The sequence below is a fragment of the Varroa destructor genome, unplaced genomic scaffold (genome assembly GCF_002443255.2).
Source record: "Varroa destructor unplaced genomic scaffold, Vdes_3.0 BEIS01000002.1, whole genome shotgun sequence".
NCBI classification, from domain to species: domain Eukaryota; kingdom Metazoa; phylum Arthropoda; class Arachnida; order Mesostigmata; family Varroidae; genus Varroa; species Varroa destructor.
Genome location: NW_019211455.1, coordinates 31,023,975 through 31,046,437, shown reverse-complemented (window position 1 = coordinate 31,046,437; position 22,463 = coordinate 31,023,975). Strand labels below are relative to the sequence as shown.

General features: G+C 41.2%; 1 protein-coding gene across 9 annotated transcripts in view; it reads right to left on the bottom strand.

Moving 5' to 3' along the window:
- LOC111244099 (uncharacterized) overlaps positions 1-22,463 on the bottom strand; it is an 86,604-nt gene that overhangs the window by 47,740 nt on the left and 16,401 nt on the right. For 6 of the 9 annotated variants that reach the window (XR_015320186.1, XM_022790744.2, XM_086978990.1 and 3 more), the window contains one exon: positions 2,537-2,650. The exons of 1 other annotated variant lie outside the window; for it this stretch is intronic. Coding sequence is in view for 3 of the 8 variants with exons in the window: in XM_022790744.2 (XP_022646479.1) it covers positions 2,537-2,650 (114 nt within the window). In the remaining 5 variants the exon portion in view is untranslated. 2 more of the 9 variants (XM_086978991.1, XM_022790749.2) reach the window with 2 other exon arrangements.

Sequence of the window (22,463 nt, the reverse complement as noted above, 5' to 3'; positions counted from 1 at the left end):
TTCATTTTGCCCATTTGTTGAAACAGAGTCGTTGACAATCGACTCGAGATGTTGGGTTCATTATATACTCACCCATTCAAAATTTATAAATTCCGTTATTGGTCGAAATGTGAATTTTATCAGTTGGAGACTCATTTACTCATTCCGCAAACGAAAATCTTACAAATGTTCTCGTATTTTAAATAAGATAATTATTTAATTAATATGATAATGAAGGCCTGCTGCAAGAGAATCGAGTACAAGTACCAGAGAATATCTTAAAAAATACTCTGATGATGATGATGATGATGATATACATCAAAGTACCCCGTTTAAATGAATTATAGGTTGCACCTTGACGACGAAATCCAGTGACAGTATTGACTTAGATCCTATAAAATTCTCCTTAAATATAATTAATAGTTTTTGTCGTTCTAATAGAAATCAGACCCTTTACCTCCGTTCTGATTCTTCTTCGCAGTTCTAGCTTAGGCTCGAACAACAGCATACCTCCTAGCCACATTTTAATTAATTAGGTAAAGTAGTTTTCGTCGTACTTTCCCCATATTACATCACCATATAGAATTACGTATCTTACTTGTTTCAGTGTGAGTACAAATGGATCTCGTGCGGGATACATTTTAAAGATTATTTTTAAGAAAGAACTTCGGAGAACGAAGCGGTCGAAAAATCACTACCTACTATCTATTGTTCTTTGATTTAGCAAGTTTGATCCATTCTTCTTTGTCTCATTGCTCATCTTGGAGACGAGACAAAAAACTATCATTTGCCGTTCCAGATCAGTAGATTTCGTTATCCTTCTGTTAGAGGTAAATGTGTTACTAGCTCGGCGCCAGCGTACCGTTTACTAACTTTTTTTTTTGGCTCCTCCAATCGTCCACCCATTTTGTGCGAAAGCGATATGGAGCCGAAACAACCACCATTACTTCCTTCACTTTCTGACTAAAGTTTGCTCCCAATGGTATTGACCAACTTTGGGATTGTTTTGATCATCTGCGTCGCATTTCACTCGTTCCGCCCAACCACGATACATACTTGAAAGCATACTAAGTTCCGGGTTCACAACAAGAACAACCTGCTTGATGTGTTCCATTTGTCTATGGCCATTCCTGGGCTGACACTTGCGACCGAAGGTTTCTCTTCGATCTATAAGCACGACCGTTATTTTTGAGTTTCGACTCAGAGACTTGAGCTAAAATAGAAAACAGGACCGACGTCCAAAATAGCGGGTCGCAGGTAGTCGAGCGGGGAGCAGTCGCTTGCTTGTTCGCTCGTCTTGCGGTCGATCTATAACCAGGGGTTTGCGGAAAGGACGATGCGCTTTTAACTCAAGTCCCTCCGCCAACCAATGCCTGTTTGGCCGTTTGTGTATCTCACCAGTGGCTGTAATAGTAGTACCAAGGTGCTCTATGGCGGCATCTGCACGCGCCTCTGACACTGCTCATGCCTTTCTTCAAATAGCTTGCTTAGTCCTTCTCTCTTCACGCTACCTTATGCCCGACGAAGAGCACACTAGTTTTAAAGGCTAGTTACAGGCCCCTATAGAATACGTCCATTTCCGAACAGAACTGCGGTGACAACGACAACGGCGGAACCGCTGATTTACCCCTGCCTAGCCCCTTTTTGCTACGACAGCATCACCGCTTCCTTTCATACGTTTCGATTGTGGGTACCCGAAAGCACTCAGGCTCTAGAATTCTAAACGCCAGGACTTAAGTTCTGAGCAAGCTGCTAACAAGCCACCTTTACAGACGTGAGAGACTAGAACACAATGAACGGTATGATATTGTAGTCGGCGTTAACGAAGGCATTACAGCACAAACGAATATACTTGAAATTGGCGAAGTGTCAAATCGGTAGAAGGTACTGCTCTTGAAGCCAATCGAAAGCTAACTGCCACACGCATCGGCGGCAGCTTTTTAGATGCAAATGGATCTATAGCCGGTTTATTAGTGGGAGTCTAGCTGAACATTTAACACGAAACGAAAATGGAACAGAGTGAGAAGTAGTCTTTAGAGCAGTTCCGTTCGTTCCTAGAACACTCGTTCAAACGAATGTCAGTCTATTCCAGAAGTAGCGTGTACAGAAAAAAGGTCACAGAATACTCCGCTGTGTTCCACAACAGGATATCGAGAGTCTTTCAATTTTATATGTATCGACCAATTCGAACAATCTAAGTAATCAAAGCGGTCATAAAATTCTAGCGGGCGATAATCATTAGATAAATGATTATTCTGTATATTTGTCCAATTAATGTGTAAAACCTGCGAAAAGCAGCAACAGAAGGCGCTCCATGATCTAAGTAGGCTAATACAACATTAAGCACGCGTTAGCAGTAACGATGACGTAGAATATACGTATTGTCATGTTGTCGAATTTCGTAACGTGTTAAACGCATTCAAGGTCACACTTTTTCCGTGTCCAAATGAAGTGTCTCACTTCGATGCCACTTGCACATCATGAAATTTTAGTGAAGAAAATCTGTATTTACAGCATTTCCCCGTGATATGTATATAATCGCTTAGTGACTATTTACCTTCATCTTCCAGATGGCTTCCATAGCGATCGTCTTCTCCATGTTCTTCGCTGTTCTGAAGACTGTTCAAGCCAAAAGACGCAACTTCAGAGTTGGACCGGGGAGTAGAAAAGGCTGAAAACAATAGTAGCGGCAAGAACCGAAACAGCATAAGCAAATCCACAAAAAAATTCGAATTAACATAATGAAACTAAGGATAAGAGCATAGAATGTTCCTTTAGCAGATTTTAGTCAACATAATAGAATACAGTAAGGCGCACTTAACGATTATAATATTATTTAGCTTAACTAGGGCAAAAAGGAACGTCACTTGGTAATTTTAGTCAAATCATAAACTCAGTATAGGGAAGGATACCATTACAAAAGCGCGTTTTAAAAAACAAAAAAAAAAAACAAGATTTCTAGATCAAGATAAAATGCGATCAGAGTTCAATCGAACGAACTACGGCATGAGTCAACTACTTCTAGGCATCTCTAAACAGTGTTGTAACTAAGGTAGTTACGATCATCTCTAGCACAGTCTCTTAGCAGATGTATGTGCGTTCATAAAACACATTCACCAATAACATGGACTAGACAACTAAAAATATATTTTATGCACAATTAGTATAATAAGAAGATTATGCAGCTGACACTGCCACTGCTGTCATCACATAACAATCGAGGCAGCGACACAAACGGCTGGCGAAGTAATTTTGCCAACGGTCGAACGGGCAAATATCCTGCTAGCAAGGGTTACTCCTACCAGCTAATGATGATTTAGGCATTAGTAGGAGGTGGCACACAAAAGGTGATTTGGAAGACGGACGATGGCGGCAGATGAGCCGATCGTAAACATGACCAAGACACGATTCTACAGCGTCGAATTGGTGGTGCGTCAACACCGTCGACGGTGCTGCGGCTTTCTACAAACCGCTGCGTCGGACGGTCATTGTCTTTACTTAGAAACTAGACCGACGCTGGCTTGAAAGCTATGCCGGATGGCGACGAAGTCTATGTGGCTGTTAGCGAATAAATGGGTGTGATAGTTTTACGGAGCAGTAGGAAAGGTAGCATGGGGTTCGAGTACTGCTCCCCAGGGAACGGCGACTAGATGAGGCTGTCTCCTGTCTTCTTCCGCCCCCTATCGTTCATAGGAAAGGATAATCCCCTTTTATCACTGTGCTTGTGGTCGAACACTCAAGTATACTACAGGCAATAAAACAGCTATGGAGACACACGGATTAGACATAGACGCATGGTCAAATAGGTGGAAACATATTCTTGTATAGAAGAACCGAATTATTGTAACAGCGACGTATAAAATGAGCAAATTTACCTGCTGCTGATCGAATTGAATGACGTGGGTAAATTTCAATATCAGAACAAAATCTGCAACTGTCGTGTGAATCGTTGCTTGTTGAACCAATAGCGAGCAGGCAAAAAAAAAAACCTATATTTTAACCAAAGCTACTTACAGGCGGGGTATGATGGCCTTAGCGCTAAATGCTACACATGCACCTATTCGCTAGATTATTACTACTCAGCAATATCTGTCGTCAATTTAAAGACCAACCCTTATTGACATGATTACTTTTACAAGTTATGGCGCTCGATGGTGCCACTAAAACATCGAACCCACAAACAATTTAGCTTTCATAGAATGATGGCACTACTCTTACGGGTGTCTCCGTTTAGCCTAAGTACTTGAACCTATATTCTATATTCTTTTACTCTTCATCAGCCAAAGTTGAGAAATACATAAACAACAGGAAAAAAACAAATGGCTATGATGTTCCTATTATTCCGAAGGAACAGACTGGGACGCTTGAGCCGCTGGGACACATACAGTCGCTCTGTTTGTATCTGACTCCTTGCGTCCTCTAAGGAGTGGTAAGCATCAGAGCTTAAGGATGTTTTCAACATTGAATTATGCAAATGTTCATGTAGATGTGTTTATTTTTTGCCTTCATACAAGTAATACGCGCGCTAATTATCGCAGATTGCGTTTAAAGAGGCCAGCCAGCCACCCAAGTAGCGTAGCTCGACCTATTGGTAGGTATTCACATGAGTGTATGACCGATGCGTAAGCTGCCCTATATAACTTGCCTTGTATCAAGTTAAAGTTATAATTATCGATAATCAACTTGCCGAATACAAATGGCGCACAACTCGGGCAAACGTTTGTGCTGCACCTAACAAATAACAATCGACACCGCCTTCTGCCATCGTTTCACTTACTCTAGCAACATAATTATAATCATTATAATTATTATTCAGACTATTTTTATTCCGAAAGCGAATGATCTTGTCTATCACATGCTAACGGATTGAACAGAATTTACGTTTCAGACCGAGCGTCAGTTATAGAGCAATTAACAAAGTCAACATGGAAAGAGTTACAGGGCGGGTCTTAAGTAGATAACCCTATACTATTATCCTCGAATAATTTTAACTACCACTGGTTCTATTTCAGACGCTTTGTTTGTTCTTCGTGTGTTGTAACTAAGGCAGATACGAGCGTTACGATATACCTTAAAATACGCATGACTGAAAAACTGAAAGTTACTTTATCTATAAGGCAAAATAGGAATTTTCAAGATGACCACAAAATGTAAGTTTGTGATGAAACGTTTTCAAAACCAGCACGTTTCAGTACCAGCCATCATTATGACTGGTAGCGAATGGAGATGTGATGTTAAATAGAAAGTGATATTAAACTCCGTTACGAACGAAAACACCAAACGCCAAGGCTGAATCGCAATATTAGAGTCTTGACTGACTGCAGACAGTGGGATCGATCTTTCTAGGCTTCCCGTAGTGCTCCTTCACTCCATACCGGCATCCTCCCAGGCCAACCAGAAAGGCCTCCTGCACCTTCACGTTTCGTGCAAGGGGACCCAGCTTATGTCTACTGTCAATTTACGCGATAGAGCAGACCCTTCCTTACTCACCTCTGTCTCGTTGGAGGGAGCTTTCTCCAACCCTACTTCACCGAGGTTTTTTATTGCATCGCGACATTAAGTAGACTCGAAACGTACCATTACATTATTATTTAGAACGGTTTCAATATGAAAGAAGTAAATCGTATATATATCAGGGCCTCTGCTGCGATTATGAAATGATGCTTCGTTTCTGTATTACGAATTTAGCTATACGTGATTTTAAGAATAAAGCAGTGAACGGTGAGCTCATTGAGAAAAAAACAGACCTACAGTTGAAGCAGCGTCCGTATCAGCTGGAAACTCACTTTTCTTTCATGACAAAAAGTCTACTTTTTCCTATTTATAGGCTTACATGCTTTCCTTTTGGAGGTCTAGTTTTTTTGCCCATTTTATAAATACACAGATTATGCCACACTGAGGTAACTCACGTACCGGCTGTACCATGTTATGTATTGCGAATATGAAACACGTCATAATATTTGTTTTCTGCCTTCTTACGTTTGTTTCTTGTTAAGGGGTTGGCAAAACGGCTCTTCACAAAGGAATAAATTTGTCCCAACCCATCCCATACATATGTATATGCATATTTCCCCTATTCATTGGATGATTTTGACTTCGTCGTAATAACACACGCACGCACACTTTTACCATTAACTATAGAAGCAGTTTATGGGAGTTATTTAGACGTGGCACAAAGATTAAGTACCAAATTCTGAGAACGATCCTAAAAATCGTTGCTGGCTAGAGGGAAGAGAAAAATAGGCCACAGCGACCGGTTATGTGTCGAAAGAGAACGATTCGAGCAAAAATATGCCACAGCAGTGGCAATAGACAAAATCACATCAATTTTTCTGCTTCTTTCGTGTGTTCCAGTCCCTATTTTGTGTCACTGTATTCTTATGCGTGCCAGCAAAAACCGAATATCGCCTCCAACGTGAACGGGACAGGCTGCAACAGCGATAGTAACTACCATTATAGCGATATTGATGGGGAAAAAAACCAACAACAACAACAACAAGCCAACGTACGACGACCAAAAAAAGGAGCATGTAAAACTCGTGTGCGTATGGATATCGAACACCAGGTATACGTTACAGAACAGCACGCAGGGAGAATGAATATAATATATACGATCCTATCCATAGACTTATATATAAATGTATATAAAGTTTTTCACGTTGTCACTCGCTTTTGGTCTGGTTGGCGTCTGCGTCGTCACGCAGCTGAACAAAATGGCTAGAAGCTTGAGCAGAACTGTACTATTTCTGAACTAGGCCAAGCCACATACGTGGTGGTCACAGTCGGCGATGGTGGAGGCACTTCCTTTGTGTGGTGGGGACAAAGAAACGTTTGACAATGTCTTTTATTTTCTTTTAAATGCAACATAGACACAGCAACGTGCGTGTGCAAACGTACACACATACACATGCACAATTCAATACATTCCTTCAATTCTTTTTCGCTCCCACATGCAGACCATGTCGGCTGATCAGCCGGTGAGGATATTTTCGTAGAACCTTTAAAACGAACGCAACAAGGTGATGCCGTTAACGTCAGAAACACGCGTCGCCTGTCGTGAATGCATCAGAAAGCGGCAGAAGACCATGGATGTATCTTTGACAATCGGCCCACCGTTCATAGATATATGGAAAATATAGAGGAATGGGAGCTCTTTGAAACACTCCATAGATTAAATTTCATTTACACCTTACTCTACTTCATCTTTTCAATCCTTATTTAAAACTGAATAGAACGGTTTTTGACCAACACAGTGTTTAATGTAAAGCTTCATTGCGAGTTTGGTCTCATACATAGGACCCATATCGCTATTCATTTCTATTCTAGGCATCAAAGATATGATCATATCCTAAGGCGAATGTTAGACTAAGAATCTCTTTTGCACCTATAATCAAGCGGACACAGCCGAAGGCAGAATACTTCTGGAAAAAAATCCATAAGGTTTCTTGACAGTGCATAGAAAATGAAAGGGCCGTATTGGTTTCCGAATATTCAGTATGTCAGCCTAAACGTATATACTTCTGTTTCATACAAATTAAACGTTTTATCTATTCCAATAGTTCAGTATGAACGCCATCTTCAAGGAACAATGCCTTAAACCTTGAGCCTAAAATTCGTGCTGCAGTCCCGATCGAATCAGTTCTCCTAGTGGGCGATAACTAGCTCCATTGCTCCGCCACAATGAAAAGCTAGAGAAGCTAGCTTCGACGTCTACGAAACCTCTTACATTACTCAGCTAATCGAACGTTCGTAATTTCTTTTTGCACGGACAACGTGTTGATGTCACCCTTATCGAAAATGCATTTTTGTGAGGCCTCGCCCTAAACGATACCCTTTGAAGAACGTACTTTATCAATGAGTTCCTAGCATAAATTATTTGAGATCAGCGAAAGAAATGCTCGAATTAATCACACCATTAGGCGGAGCTTGGCTAGCCGACTGAAGTGATAATACACTGTTTGTTTTTTAATTTCATAAACAACACGGTCATGCTAAGAGGTTATTGTATGTGAATAAAAAGCTTGTTCCCTTAGCTTCACCTTTTAGCCTTTTTTTTTTTCTTCTTCACATTAATAAACGTTAGCTAATCCCGCTCATCATCAAACAAAAATAAAATTGAAGTACTCCTTAATAATTATATTGCGGTATTATTTATATGCTGATATGAACGTAACAACAGAGCGAAAAATACAAACCAATTGTAGAATTTTCTCTATTGAAATTTAGCATTAAACTTTTGCTGTCAGTCAGCATACTCTGCATTCTTCAAAATAATACGTTTTAAATATAAGAAGTTCAATAAGTATAATAATTTCAAAATAATAAAGGTTTAGATTTAGAAATTGAGATAATGCTACGAATTAATCGTAGCGGCAGAGAAACATCGAGTCATCATGTTATTTTCTCCAACAATTACACCGAACGCCACTTTTCTGACCAGTTCCGAAGAGGAAATCTGCTCTCTCAGAGACGGTTCCGTTTCGCAACGTGCACTGAGTTCAACGAACGCGTGCGCAAATCAGCTTCTCGTGCATGCTAATGCTTTACGATAACGCACAGCATCAGCACACCCAGCATTTGCTGTGCACGAGTAGCCTAACGCGCTCCGTCTTATTCTACTTATATCGGAATGATGGATATCCGGAGGAAGATAAACGTCAACAAGCGTGCTTGCTATGACAAGAGACGATGCTGCCTGTCTATCCGCGCGTATTATGTATGTAAGAGCAATGTAAGAAAGAGTCATTCAACACTTGTATCGAACAAAGTGAAACTGCCCTTACATTTCTCTTTCAACCGGAAAGATACTGATAAAAATAGCGATGAACGAGAAGCTGGCTTGTAGATGATCTACCTACTTACATGTTCTATGCCATTGCCATGTTCACGCCAACCTGCAAATAGGTCGACCACTAAAGGCCTCCAGACAGGTTGGCATTGCCAACTGCCATATTGCATGCAGCCATTAGTAGCAGAATTCGAATCTCTGGAGAAACCGACGGCCTTCAGAATGGATTTGAATATCGATTCGGATGTGTATCACGACGTGGCTCCATGAATTAGATAAACAACTCGCGGCCGCGGAAAGTAAACATTCCGTAGATGTCCTCGAACTCATCTCTTAGATGTACTTACTTTTTGCCAAGACAGTTATTGGGTTTAACTTAAAGGTGGTTCGAAGGCAATGCTGGGGAAATGTCTTACGTACCAACTGCGTTGTGGTCTGAAGAACGACAGCACACGTTAAAGCGAGCGGAAGCGTAGCTGTTGAACGTTCAGGTGAAGATGCTCTGGTCATCTTCGGCGGCTTCCATAAATCGTAGCGAATGGTTTGGCTTGGGAAAGTTTCAACCGCATGACGTGTCCGGGCCTGTCGGCCGGCCTGCGCTCTATACGTAACGTCTCCAACTTTACAATATATTATTAGGTCGTTTAGCCTAGACCGCGATAAACCTTAATCTCATGTTTTGAAATGGCTCTATTTTGTTACGGTGCGACATTTCAGATATTTGATTTGATGTTTCCAGGTTGCATTTGTATTCTTTGAAGTATGAGGTCGTTTATTCGAATATCGTCATTCAGGCTTTGGGCAAACCAGGTGTACACATTTTGCATTGAAGCTACAGCGATGAAGACAGATTGTCGCATAGATATGTATTCGGTGAAGGATCTGCTATCGGAAGCACTGTGGGTCGTAAGTTAAAAGAAAGTTATGAGCTCAAAATCGAGCCTCGTGGTTCGTCAATTAGAGCTAGAGTGAAAACAATTAGAATAACTTACGCTTTTAGCATCAAAGCCTGGTGACCCATACTAAAGCACTCGTATTAAACAACGACGCTAGACCTGACGCTGCGAGAATCACAGTATCGAAGATACAAAAGTTATCTTTCAGGATTCCCTATCACATGCTATACTCTCCGAAATTTGGCTAAACAAAAAATTATCATTTTTGAAATCTCGACAACTCCTCCATAAGAACGACGTTCAAATCTCTATCGTATGTCGACATTGCCTTTCAAGACTCCCGTAGTCCTAACTTCTATAGTAGAATACGTAGCCTACCATCCACTTGATAGAGGGTCATGAATAATAATGATGCATACATAGTTCGATTCAAAATAAATGAATGATGCTTCTGGAAATGTTCGAAGGGTCAACAAGCTTGTATTTCATACTGAACGCCTCAGTATATATCCTAGAGCCAATGTCAGCTCTGAAAGTTTTGTATATATATAACGGGGACATATTATACGTTGTCCAAAGTAGTATATTCTCGCTTTAGTTCCCGTGCCGATATCCGAAACATATTTGCTTGTTGTATTTTTGGGTAAATCGATTTTATTAATCTTCATTTCTTGCCATGTCGAGTTCAGTGTATGTTCCGTAATGCCGTATTTGAAATGTATTTTTTGTTTCGCAATTTCTTCAATTCCCGCTCAAATTTTTTATATACGCTTGCATTTGGCCTTTGGACTGAGAGCGGAACGCTGCAGGGGTAGCGCGGGGGTAACACCGAGAGATCTGGAACCGAGTGAAAAGCTCTTCTTTCTTGCTCGGTCATTAACTATATGACGTAGAAGGTTTTTTAATGAAACTAGGAGAAAATCGCTGTTAACTCAGGCTTAGTAAATGTTAAGATTTAGTCTTCAGAGTCAAGTTGTTTTAGTTAGTATTAGTTTGGAACTTCATGGTTTTAATTCGTTTTCGTGGTGAAATTTTGTAACATGTTTCGAGAGCTTTGACAGGCAAATGTAAGAACTCTTGCTTCCTTTCGATTCTGGTCATGTTTTGGCAAACGACCTACTGATATGGTGGATAAGGTTCATAGATCCATCTCAATAATTGTCTGAAACCACGTTGCCTGAGCTTAAATATTTACTGATATCTGTTGCCATTGTATTGAAAATGTTTGATTAGTGGTATTGCTTAGTGATAAATCGGAATAAAAAATCCCTTTCGCGAATCTAGTATCTTTGCATACTTCTGATTGGATCTGCTGTCTGACATCTCTTATATGAATGAAAATGAAGCATGATGTATGAAGTAATGTAGTATAATGTAATGAAGTATATGTTCAGCTCGTCAAGCTTATATTGCCCCGATAAGTGACTATGTAGTGAATTGTTTAATTGTGAAACGCTAATTGAATGTATAAAGCCCAAGCAACATTTTCTCTAGAGTTTATAAGCGTACAGCTATAATCTTAGACCTTAGAACTCAATTTATAGCTCTTTACTCTTCGAACAGGATGCAGATAGACGTTAACGGAAAGAACATTGTCTAGGATGCCGATTCTACTCACAGCTAACTTCCACGAGCTACCCTCGTACCCTAGCGTCCCATCCGCATGGTGTGTCCACGAGTGTCGCTGGTTACAGGACGGTTCAGAAAAAAAATTATGAAAATTTGCCGGTCAGATCAGTCTGAACGTAACGGCCTATTAACCAATAACCCGCAAGCATTCGCAAAAGAAATCCCATGTTCCAAACGTCAGCTAGAAGAAATAGCACAGCGGGAGTCGTGACCGACCAAGTACTGACGAACCTGAGTCGTTAGACAAGTCTCGGTTTCTAGAGTACTGCAGCTGAAACGGCTTGCTCGAGCACTAACAAGTAAACTGCCAGCCACTCTATCATTCCACGACAACAATAGCCCCGCACAATCTTTTGTATGCCCTCTCACTGATTCACAGTCGATTTTACACATAATATTATTAGAAATAGGTTAGTTCTCCTTCGATTTATGAAAAATTGCATCAGCACATAATCCGAATACACCACCAATGATGTTTCCGAGGTTGTCTATGTCAGATTAGATTAGTGTACTCCAGTGTTTACATCATGTTTCACGATCATGACCAGTTAGAGTGATTAACATCTTGGATTGGTCGGATAGTACCGTACATAGGGCATATATGTTTAAATGTTAGAATTTTAGATGCCCCAAGCCTAGCAACTACCATCTCTACTGAATCAATGGTTTACATCGCAATCGTAATAATTATAATAGAGAGATAACAATGTAATCAAGTATATCCGAATAATTTTGATAAGACTATTTGTTTTGTTGGACGTCTCTGCACGATATGCAGACTAGCTCCTATGCACGCGTTTAGTTCGGCGACTCTGCACGAACTGTTTTCAGCATTTAGAGATTTTATAGTATTGAACGTTGCTTGTCCTGCTCAGGACAGTCGCACGGCCATGTCCGATTCTTATCTGGAAATCCTCTTGTAGGAACCTTTTTCGAACAGCCAGCATCTGCCGTTGGCACTTGCTCAGAGTTCGGCTTCGGTAGCAGCTCTGTAGTAGGTCATTACGTGGGAAGTTGAGGGGCTGATAAAGAGGTTAAGAAGCGGCGCGGTGAGGCTACACTTTTTCTTGGCAGCGGAAACTGTTTCGGAAATTTATGCGGTAAATGCGAGATTTTCATCTGGCCTGTGCAGTTATAGTGTAGTTGTAGGCGCTGAGCCCCCTGGTACCAGCGAATGCCGGATATAAACTAATTCCCTGGGAATGTAATGGTATAGGCTATAGCGTGTCAGGGGACTAGCCTTTCTTGACATATAATTGTCAAATTGGCAGGGAGAGATTTACCCACCACTCACTTGATCGCTGTTCGGTCGACATTGGTTGGCGACCGGAGCCTCCGACGCTTATTCTTGGCCCCTTCCTTTCTCTCTCCCCAAAAACTTGGCACCCGCAACCCTCATCTCCCGCCAGCCCCGGATTTCTTTCCCTAACGGGTCAATCGACTGCGGCCAGCTAGACCCACGGCTTAGTAATCAGCCAATCCCAGACTTAAAGAAAGCCTCTTGGCTGGTATTTTCTGTTTTTTGCGTCATTGTCGAGCCGATGGCAGAACAGCCGCAAAGAGACTAATGTGCGGAAAGGCAGACGATGGGAAGAAGACGGAAAAGGAAAGTGGGGAACCGAAAGCAAAATTAAGGTTAAAATGATCTGAGGCTATCAGCCATACCTAGATATGCATTTTATCATGTATATGCCGTAATTGTTCACAAGTTATTAATCAAGCATACCTCATTAGACATATATGTAAAATCTGTTGTGACAAACTATGAAAATTACCAGTGAGGAATGCTTTTTTATTACGGATAACGCAAGGAGAACGGATACATCAAGCTGAATTTTTCTATTCGTTACCTTCCAGTTTTTATGTTGTACAAAATCACAAATACTCATTTTTTGTATCGTAAAACTTCACGGTTTCGGTTCGCCTTTTTTCCTTCGCCATCCCAACCATTGAGCGACGCCATTGGTGTTAACTATTTGGCTGAAGTAGAGAATATTATTAAGGCATTCGCAGCGTTTTACCATCGTTCAACCGTTGCCCTCTCGCAACTTAGTATAGCCCCATCTATTGCTTATAGCTACACCAGCAGTGAATTCTTGAAAATCGGGTTTCTCCACACACCGAAGTCAACGTCTATAACTCTTAAATCAAACAACAATCAGCAACTGGCGAAGGCCCTCAGCTTCAACAGGAGCAGCGATAGACTCCTCTTACTTGTATGACACTGGGGGCAAGATGCTATAGCATGTGACGATTGTAGCTCGCTAAAGACCGATTCCTCCCTTCTATCTTTTCAACAGTAGAAGACGTTTCAACTACATATTATTTCACTAAAATATGGCAAAAAAAAGGGTCTCAGTTGTCTGCTGTATGATAGGTCTGTCTCGAAAACAATGACACTCGTTCGTCCAACTCGACAATTTGCCTTATTTTTACGCCAGTGGAAGTACTACCCTGTTGGCTGGATGGCCTAACAAGATGTCTACCTTTGGAAATGAAAGACGTTTGCTGGACAAGCACAACGTAGTATTTGTTTGGTGTTCAAAAGTACTATAACATTTGTAACTTTTAACCGAGTTCTCTATTGAGTATTTGACACTCTCCGGTCGGCCCATCAACAATAATATACAACAATGTCTCAGCGAAAGCGATTCAGCTATTGGACCATGTTGGTAAAGGGCTAGGGCATGTCTGTAATCGTGATATTATATTTACGGCACTTAATCCTAATGGCATATTACCTCGTATGGCACAGTTGCGTATTGTAATAGCTGAGCCTAATTTCGATAGGATCATTTTCAGACAGCGGCAACAGTTAGGCGAAGTCGGCTTTGTTGATTTATCAATTGCCCACAGTCAGCAGGTACGGTGCGATATGTTTAACCGTCCTGTGAGGTAAACATCATTCCTCCGAATGCCAACAACAATCAATGTTTCTCATTGTGCGACCAGCAGAGTGAAAAACATCCGCTAGAAAATCGCGTCGAATAAATGTACAGGGATAGTGTACCCTAAACATTACAAGGATTAATTTTTGCTTTGTCTCACTGCTACGAGAGAGCAGATAAATGTTAATCTTTACAGTCTGGCCCGTAGTACAATATCTGAAAGCGCATATAATACTGCGTGAGTTTCCTATAAGCAATCCTTCGACTGCTTGTTATTAGTCAACCGGGTAGTGTCGAAGGATTACAGGATCTTTGATATGGCTTTTCTTAGCATAGTTTTCCCTTTAATAGAGAACAACTACGCTATGTCTTTATGTAAATCAGTTTTCCTATATCATTCTTGCTGGATTACGCGTATCTTCGTTGAAACAAGCCTACCTCACAAAGTTCTACATTCAAAGTTCGAGCGTTGTTGACTTTCTCAGGCGCCTTGGAAGAGATAAAATTCAAATCCGGCTGAGAGTTTACATGAGAATCTGCGAGTGTGTATGGTAGTCACTATCGGCGTGAGGTATGGAACCATAAAGAAAAACGGTCCATCTGCTATCTTTAAATTCTCGGAGAAATTATGTGAGCTGATTGGAGCTATTCACAACAGGCACCAGTAGCATATGCTTCGGCATTGAAATAGGAACGAGACAGCGTTCACAGCCATAGTCGAACAGTCATGCAGTCGCCTGCAAGTAACCTGGAACACACACACAGCAATAAAAAAGGGTGTCTGTCCTTTTTCCGTCGGTTCCCTTATGTCCTTATGCGTATAGCATATGTGTCCTTTTTGTGAGTGTTATCTGTGTGTGAGCGTTAACACAGACCAACACTGACGCAGGCTCTGTGTGGATTAATGACTATGACCAACTATGTACAATAAGATTTGCAGTAACTTGGGTAAATTTAAAGCACCTCTAATTCTCGCTCTACGAAGGCCTGTTCTCCTTTTACATCTGGTACGCCTATACAGTTTGCTCACGACGCAAGGCGGCTAGCAAGGTAGGACATGGCTTGAAAACTCTCCTTAGCACAGCCATTTAGACCAGCCACAGATACGCTGTCGATGCATTAAGTAATTCAGACATCCAAAATCATCCACACAGACAAACGCATCCGCAGCACGAATGTAAGGAACCTGCCTATACGCCAGTAACTGTTCAAGTGACAGCGTTACCACGGCAGCTACCCAAGTTTGCTATGGCCCGACTTTTTGCGGCGTTTTTCAACGTTAGCGGCACCACCAGTCATGACAGCTTCTCAGAGCGATAAACTTGAACTTCAAATATTCCGACGGTTCACATAGAACAGCACAATTGTGTTTTGACTTAGAGCAATGCAACGGGGCATCTTGCTCTTAAAAAGAGCTCATAAGAGTTACTTTGAGATCCGCAAGAATCGACCGCTAACTAAGGTCGATACCGGTTTTGCTGTTGTTATTTTTGCGTATTGTATGCGTCATCTATGATAAAGATCTGCATATTCAATCAACACCAGAACTCCCAATGAGTCGAAACATGACAACCGTTTGAATGATAACAGCCATCCATCAGCCAACAGCTGGCTGTCACTCTTGGCCCAAGCGGTTTTCGCAGCACTGCCGTTAGCGCGGGGCTTACCACCTTTTGAATAGGCTTTTTACCTCCATGTCCTTTCATTGATTAGTTAGTCCAGTCAGTAACTGTGGGTGGTGCTGAATACAGTGGCAGTACCGTCAGGTCAAATTCGTTCTAGAGGAGTCGATAAAACCTAGACAACTTGACCCATCGTATCGGCGGCTTAAAGACTTCAGTTGCCTTCACATACCTTCCCTAGGTAAACATCACCATGTCTGCAGTACGCAGTACTACGTTAGCGGGTAGCAAAATTTGAAAGCATCATTTTCTAAAATATTCAAATTGGTCCCACTCTATTTTGGTGTAAACATCCGTCTGTCTCTTACCATTTTCATCACAGTTGTGTAAACACATCCACAGATGTCAATTCTAGCCAAGGCGACGGATAGTAGATACCTTTTTTGTCCGAATTTTATTTTTGAACAGCAGACGCCGCCATAGCTATCAACAAAAACTTCGGAAATATTCGCAAGGACACTCTTCAACGTTAACGTGAACTGACTAAGTGTCGGAGCAACTAGAACGAGGCTATAAAGTAGTACCAGGCTAGAGCCTCAGTTTGTTTCAGTATTAATCAGGTGGTTTTTGCTATTTTTTTTTTGTGAGATTACCTTGAACCCGGCATTAGATTAGCGAGCGTATATAGAAGCTCTTTGGGCATATAGAAAAATTTATAAAGACAGACGATGTTCACCAAAAATTCATCATTTTTATTAGACTTTATTGTGTAATCGTATAGTATATGAGTTCAGAAGGTAGAACGTTCTACCCTTCGACGAACACTTGAAAAGATGCTAACTTACCCACCCGTACAACGTTTAATCACATACAGATGTTATAGCTCTGTTTTTACGTTCTTACACTAGATGTTTCATATCTTACGTCTAACATCGCCATTAGGTATTTTATCGGACGGCGGGCACCCGGCACGAAACAAATTGTGTGTCTGTGCTCAGATTGGAACCTACACCGTCACGTATGCCTAACATTAACAGCCAAATACATTACCACTAAGCTTTCACAGAGACACGTTCTTATGCTAACATAGGATGAAATAATAGTACGACATCGATAGTTTTGCTGCTGGCAGACTCCATGCCGCTTATTTCTACTGAACCTATTTGATCACAACGAGCAAGTATGAACCTCTATAAGATTTCTTTAGACTTTACTTATTTTCCTCAAACTTTATGACCGTTTAGATCTATTGGGCACTAATAAAACAACTCCATTGTAATCACCATAGATTAAGCTAGTTCTAATGTCGAAAGATGGATAAAATCGAAAGATTAACCAAGTAATCCTAACATCACGGAATAGATTAAGTATATGAGCCAAATGAACCCAACAACCAGAACTTTGGACACGTTTGTTTGCTGTGAGTTTATACAAAGCTAATTTCTAACGTAGCCAAATGGGTTACGTCTATGAGCAAAACGTGCCATGTATGCCTTCCGCGATCAGACAGGGCTATCGCATACGGTTTCGTACAGTTCTTAAACATTCACACGGCACTCGGGACCCAACAGACGAGAAAGCTTGGTTAATAAACTGTGTTCAAGCGTTAGTTCTTTGATATATAGTCAAAGAGCTCATCTTCAATGACATTTTTGTTCAGTGTTAAGCTCATATCGGCTCAGTGTTAAGAATACATAGGTGTCCTGAAAAGCTTAAAAAGTAATAGCAGGCCCTCGTGTTGGGAATGATTCGTCCTACCGGCCAGAATACGAATATTACTTCCCCCATCAGAAGCATAAAAAGCCTTAGAACGCAACGTTACTAGTGAGCGCCGCTCTCGTATTAGAGTGAAATCTCATCACTTGTCTCTCATGATTTGATCATCTCCATTTGGTGTGTCATGGCCGGTCTCACTGTTGCCATTTTACGACCGAATTCAAAGTTGCAAACCCCCTTGGTATCGTAGCTCAGTGTTTCATAAAACTGACATGTTCCGCTAAGTTGAATTTTTATGTATCTACAGTTTATATTTATTTGTATATTAAAAAATGTATGAACAGCATATATATATATATATATATATATAAAGTGAATATAATTTAAAATTAAAAACGCATTTGGCAATAATGCCAATAAACTTATTACTAAGGCCTGCTAGCCTTACTGTATATTAGCCTTAGGCATTATTGCTAAATGCGTTTTTAATTTTAAATTATATTCACTCTGTGGTTGATGATCATATTAGTCCTTTCGAAATAATAGCTTTTATTTTCAATATATTTTATATTGATTGAGTACAAGCTAGCCCGCTCCATTCTATTTCACCTACAAGATTTCAATGATAAATAACTGTTTCCTGTGCCAACCTTGTGCCCTAAGTTGCCGTTACTTCACCTAACTTATCAGAGGCTATCATGAAAACAGTTTGTCTTTCGCCACAATTTGTATCGGAATTGGTGTCATGCTGGTTCTGTTTTAATCCAGGAACTTCTTAGTCCGATCGCGTAGCTTTCTCTTCCCTAACATCCAGCCATATGGAGAGCATAGGGGTAGTACGCGTTTTAAAAATGACTCTATTAACGTTGGTACGTACTATAAATTGGTAGGACGATTGTTTATTATATTAAAATATTCCTTTTTGAAGCTTTGGTTTTGTCTTGCATGTCTAGCCGCTGGCCTTTTTAGGGTACGAAAACTGTAAAAATGTTCGGTCTGTTAATGCACGGTCCTAAATTTAGGTACGATATACACCTTAGCCTTTCTATTTGTATAATCTGAGCTTTTTACCGTTGTTGTTGTTACTAATCGTGTCCAATCGAACTTCTCTTAAGCGTGTTACTATTACACGAAACAATGATTTCCGTAGCATTAAAATCTTCTGATCGTTTATTTATCGAAATTTATCTAAATGTAAGTACACTCTTTTGATAATTGTTGCTCATTCGTCTTCGGCTGATTGTTACTAACTGTCAAAGAAGATCACTCAGCCAGCCGTTTGTGTCTTTACGTCATTTTAGTATTGCGAGGACACTATCGAAATTTTATTCATTAAAAAGCTTATTTGGGGAGGCTTAAAATACGACTTAGCTATAGATTACTATCTATCCATGTTATGTTCTCTCTTTGCAAACTAATCGTCGTAGATTATGGCACTATGGTTGTCCTACCTCCGCGCACTGTGAGCACAAAAATGCTCCGCACCTAACGGCTAAATGAACATCGTGCATCACTCACCTACAGGCGTACGTGCGTTCGTCAGTGTTCCTCAATGACTTGATATATTTGCTGAGGCTAGTGCAGTATGGCTATCTATACCCACGCTGTGATTCAACGTCCTGCGTGGGACCCTAATAGTCTAATGGGTTCTAAAAAGTGTTGCTGTCATTTATGTTATCATTACTCTTTTTCTAATTTCTCTGTCAATTTTTGAGTAGCGGCGTATGTCCTACGTCATTCGTTCTTTCTTTTCTGGCGGGTTCTTTTTGCCACCAGGCCCCTTTTGGCCTACAAAAACCGACCTAGTCAGGCTAGGTTGGTTGTGCGGTAATTCAAAACGCAGTAGCTTTCGGCTTAATGAAATTGAACCCTATAGTAAAATTAGGCGGACTGTTAGCCCAGTTGAGACCAGTCTAAGGTTCACGCTACAGGACGCGTACCACAGAGCATAGAAAATGATTTGAAGCCGCGATTCCGACACGTTCCACCATTCGTCAGTAGGATTTACCTGCTACACTGCCAGCAGGCTTGGCCAGCAGTAGGTTTTTATTCTTGTTAGGCGTCCGTATATGGTGTCTTTCGCAACATGCTACACAAGTCCCGCGATGGAATATCAATATCTAAAATGAACGAAATTGGTCAAACCTATGTCAACCTCCTACAATTTATACGTACGTATGTAGTAAATAGTAAAACGATGTAAGATTGGTAACCACTGTTATATTTGTGATGTTCGTATGGTGTGAACGGGTTAGATAATATTCAATGTAAGAAATCCTTATCACCTTTATTTGTACACCGTTTTTTTTTCGATTTACCTAGCTATGCTATTTCCTATTTCATTTCGTTACATAATAAATTATTTTTTTTTTCAATTTTTAACTAAACTACGAGTGTCACCTTTTTGGTCTCATGTAATCGGGCGTCTTGTGCAGTTCAAGGCTCAGTTGTTGCCTACGGTGGCGCTATGAGGCGCGCCCTGCGTGTCCCGCTTTTTGTCTTACTGTTGAAAACAACGCGATCTCGCGCGCACCCTTTTCCGTGTTCATTTAAACGTCTAGGTAAAGCTCTATGGTGCCGAACACGCACTTCTTCGGTAGCGGTTCCGTACGAGGCTGCTATTGATCATTGTCAATGCTTTCATGGTGCATAGATGGTCCCACTATACTCCTTCCTTTACGAAACCACACATAGTTCATTTAATCAACGGCGGTAGCTACCTTTCCACGCTGCGTAACAGTACACTCATTTTAACTGCTCATCCGCGCCCTCTTTACCTCACTCATAAGTTGCAAACGCGAAGGCAAAAACGAAAACGCTAGCGCCACTTGGCGCTGTCTTTACGCGTAACAATCGTATGCAATAATATACGTCGATGCTGTCAACATCATCGCCGTCTAGCCTTTGTTTGTTGTTCTGTACCTAAGTATCGTATGCACCCCTCATCCCGCCCCTACCTCAACTATGTTTTCGTCCGCTTTGACGCTGGTATTATCCCAAGCCGCGGTTCTATAATGCCAGTTCGTCACTAGCAAAAACAGATGCCGATTGCTCTTGTTCTTGTGGCACTCTTCGCGTAACCGAACTATTTGCTGCCACGTCGGAGGGTAAAATATGGCATTACGTCCATTAGAGCATAATGTATAAACGAACAGCGTTATTATAAATTTGAAGCTTCACAGTGAAGAATAGGGAATGCTGAAATGGTAACTGGGAGACCGAACTAAACCTTACATTTGACGTTGCCTACGCATATAGTGCGTGATAGGTCTAGCCGATATCGAATTTATGTCCCTACGATACTCGAAAGAGTATTTTATAGTCAGCCCAGTCACGGCACTTTCAGGGAATACGGGAAAGCTATTTATCCCATTTCGATAGAAGTGCCTCACATAGGCTAGCATATTGAAGGTAAGCGTCAGAAACTTCATTACTAAGACAAGAAAAGTGTTGTTTAGCATCCTTTTGAATAGTGACGCCCGTGCATCTGATTGCCACTCCTTTCATTATACTACCGTATACAACCTAAGAGCGTACAACAGACGGGTTATTGTAGCAGGGCATGTAGTGGGGAAGGCAAGACAACGGCAACAGCAATGTAACCGAGTGTGGATCAAAAGACTGAGCAGTAGAAGACAGAGAGCCAGCTATACCTATAGAAGATCGTGTCCTAAACGATAAAGGAACCACTTCGTTACCCCATCCATTGATACGTATTGAGTAAAAACACTCCAACCGTTTATGGGTGTTACTTTCCGAGTGGATTTGGATTGTTCCTTTTTTCTAAGTCCGAAAGAGATCAGTTTGTCACTATCTGGCAGCAGAAAGCGTATATCGTCGTTCGATTTTACTGATACAAACAACAAACCCTTTCATCTATAATTTTTATCCTATATTTTCCTACATGATCGAATTTCCACGAGCGGCTCTTCCATCCGGTGCTAGCGGCGCTTCCTAGCCTGCCTCATAGTCAACGTGCCGCAATGGATTCCGTCAGAAGTTTGGCCACTTCGACCAAATCAATCCATTTTGCACAGTCTACTTCCTGTTATGTGTGCCTTAAACAACGACCACTCTACGAGGGATGACAGATAGTTGTGAGTGCTTTCCATCTCTTCATCTGAAGACGCTGCGTCCCTTCCACTGAACTCACGCACTTTTTTCTGGGTTACTCATGTTTTAAATAAAACACCATGTTATAAGATGAACAGGATGTTCTCAGTGAATGCCAAGCTGAGAGCGCTGTCTTCTGCGATGCAGTCCTCTCTTTTCAGACCCGTCCTCTCCATTTGTCTCCACTCGTCTCGAGGTTCACTTGCTTTAGAATAGAGTAACCAACCGCTAGAGAATATAGAATGCTTGAGCTGGAGACATATACACACCCGCACTTCCCAAGCCGTTAGAGTGCAGCACTGGTCCTCTCATCTCCCCCTTTAATTCTATCCCCCCTCTCTTTCTTCTCCAGTCACCCCCTATGCTAATGCTTATAAGCTAAATCTCTCGGCTCGTTGAATACCCGGCGCTGGCTACCTCTCACTGTGTAGATCGGTTGCTGACAACGCCTCGTTCAGCTGGCGACAAGGACGGCGCCGGGGGCCGTGAAACGACGCACGATGCCCTTCCATTATTCCCCGGCTTCATCATCGCAGTTATCTACTTGTCGGCTAAAATCTGCATTTGAATGAGATCGGTAGCGTTTGAAAAATGCGAAAGGTGCAATGGGAAGTTGATGAAGGAACTCGACGGGGCCTGTGACATGATTAAATTACTCTAAATATTATATCATCATTATGTTTAGATTAGTGATCTTCATGATCTTATAAAATGTCTACTTATTTTTTTATTCTCAGTACATATATACGAAGATCTTACACGATACACTTATGTTGGCTTGCATTTCATTGGAGAATTAATTAAAGTAAAGAAGATGAGCAAATTAAGTTCG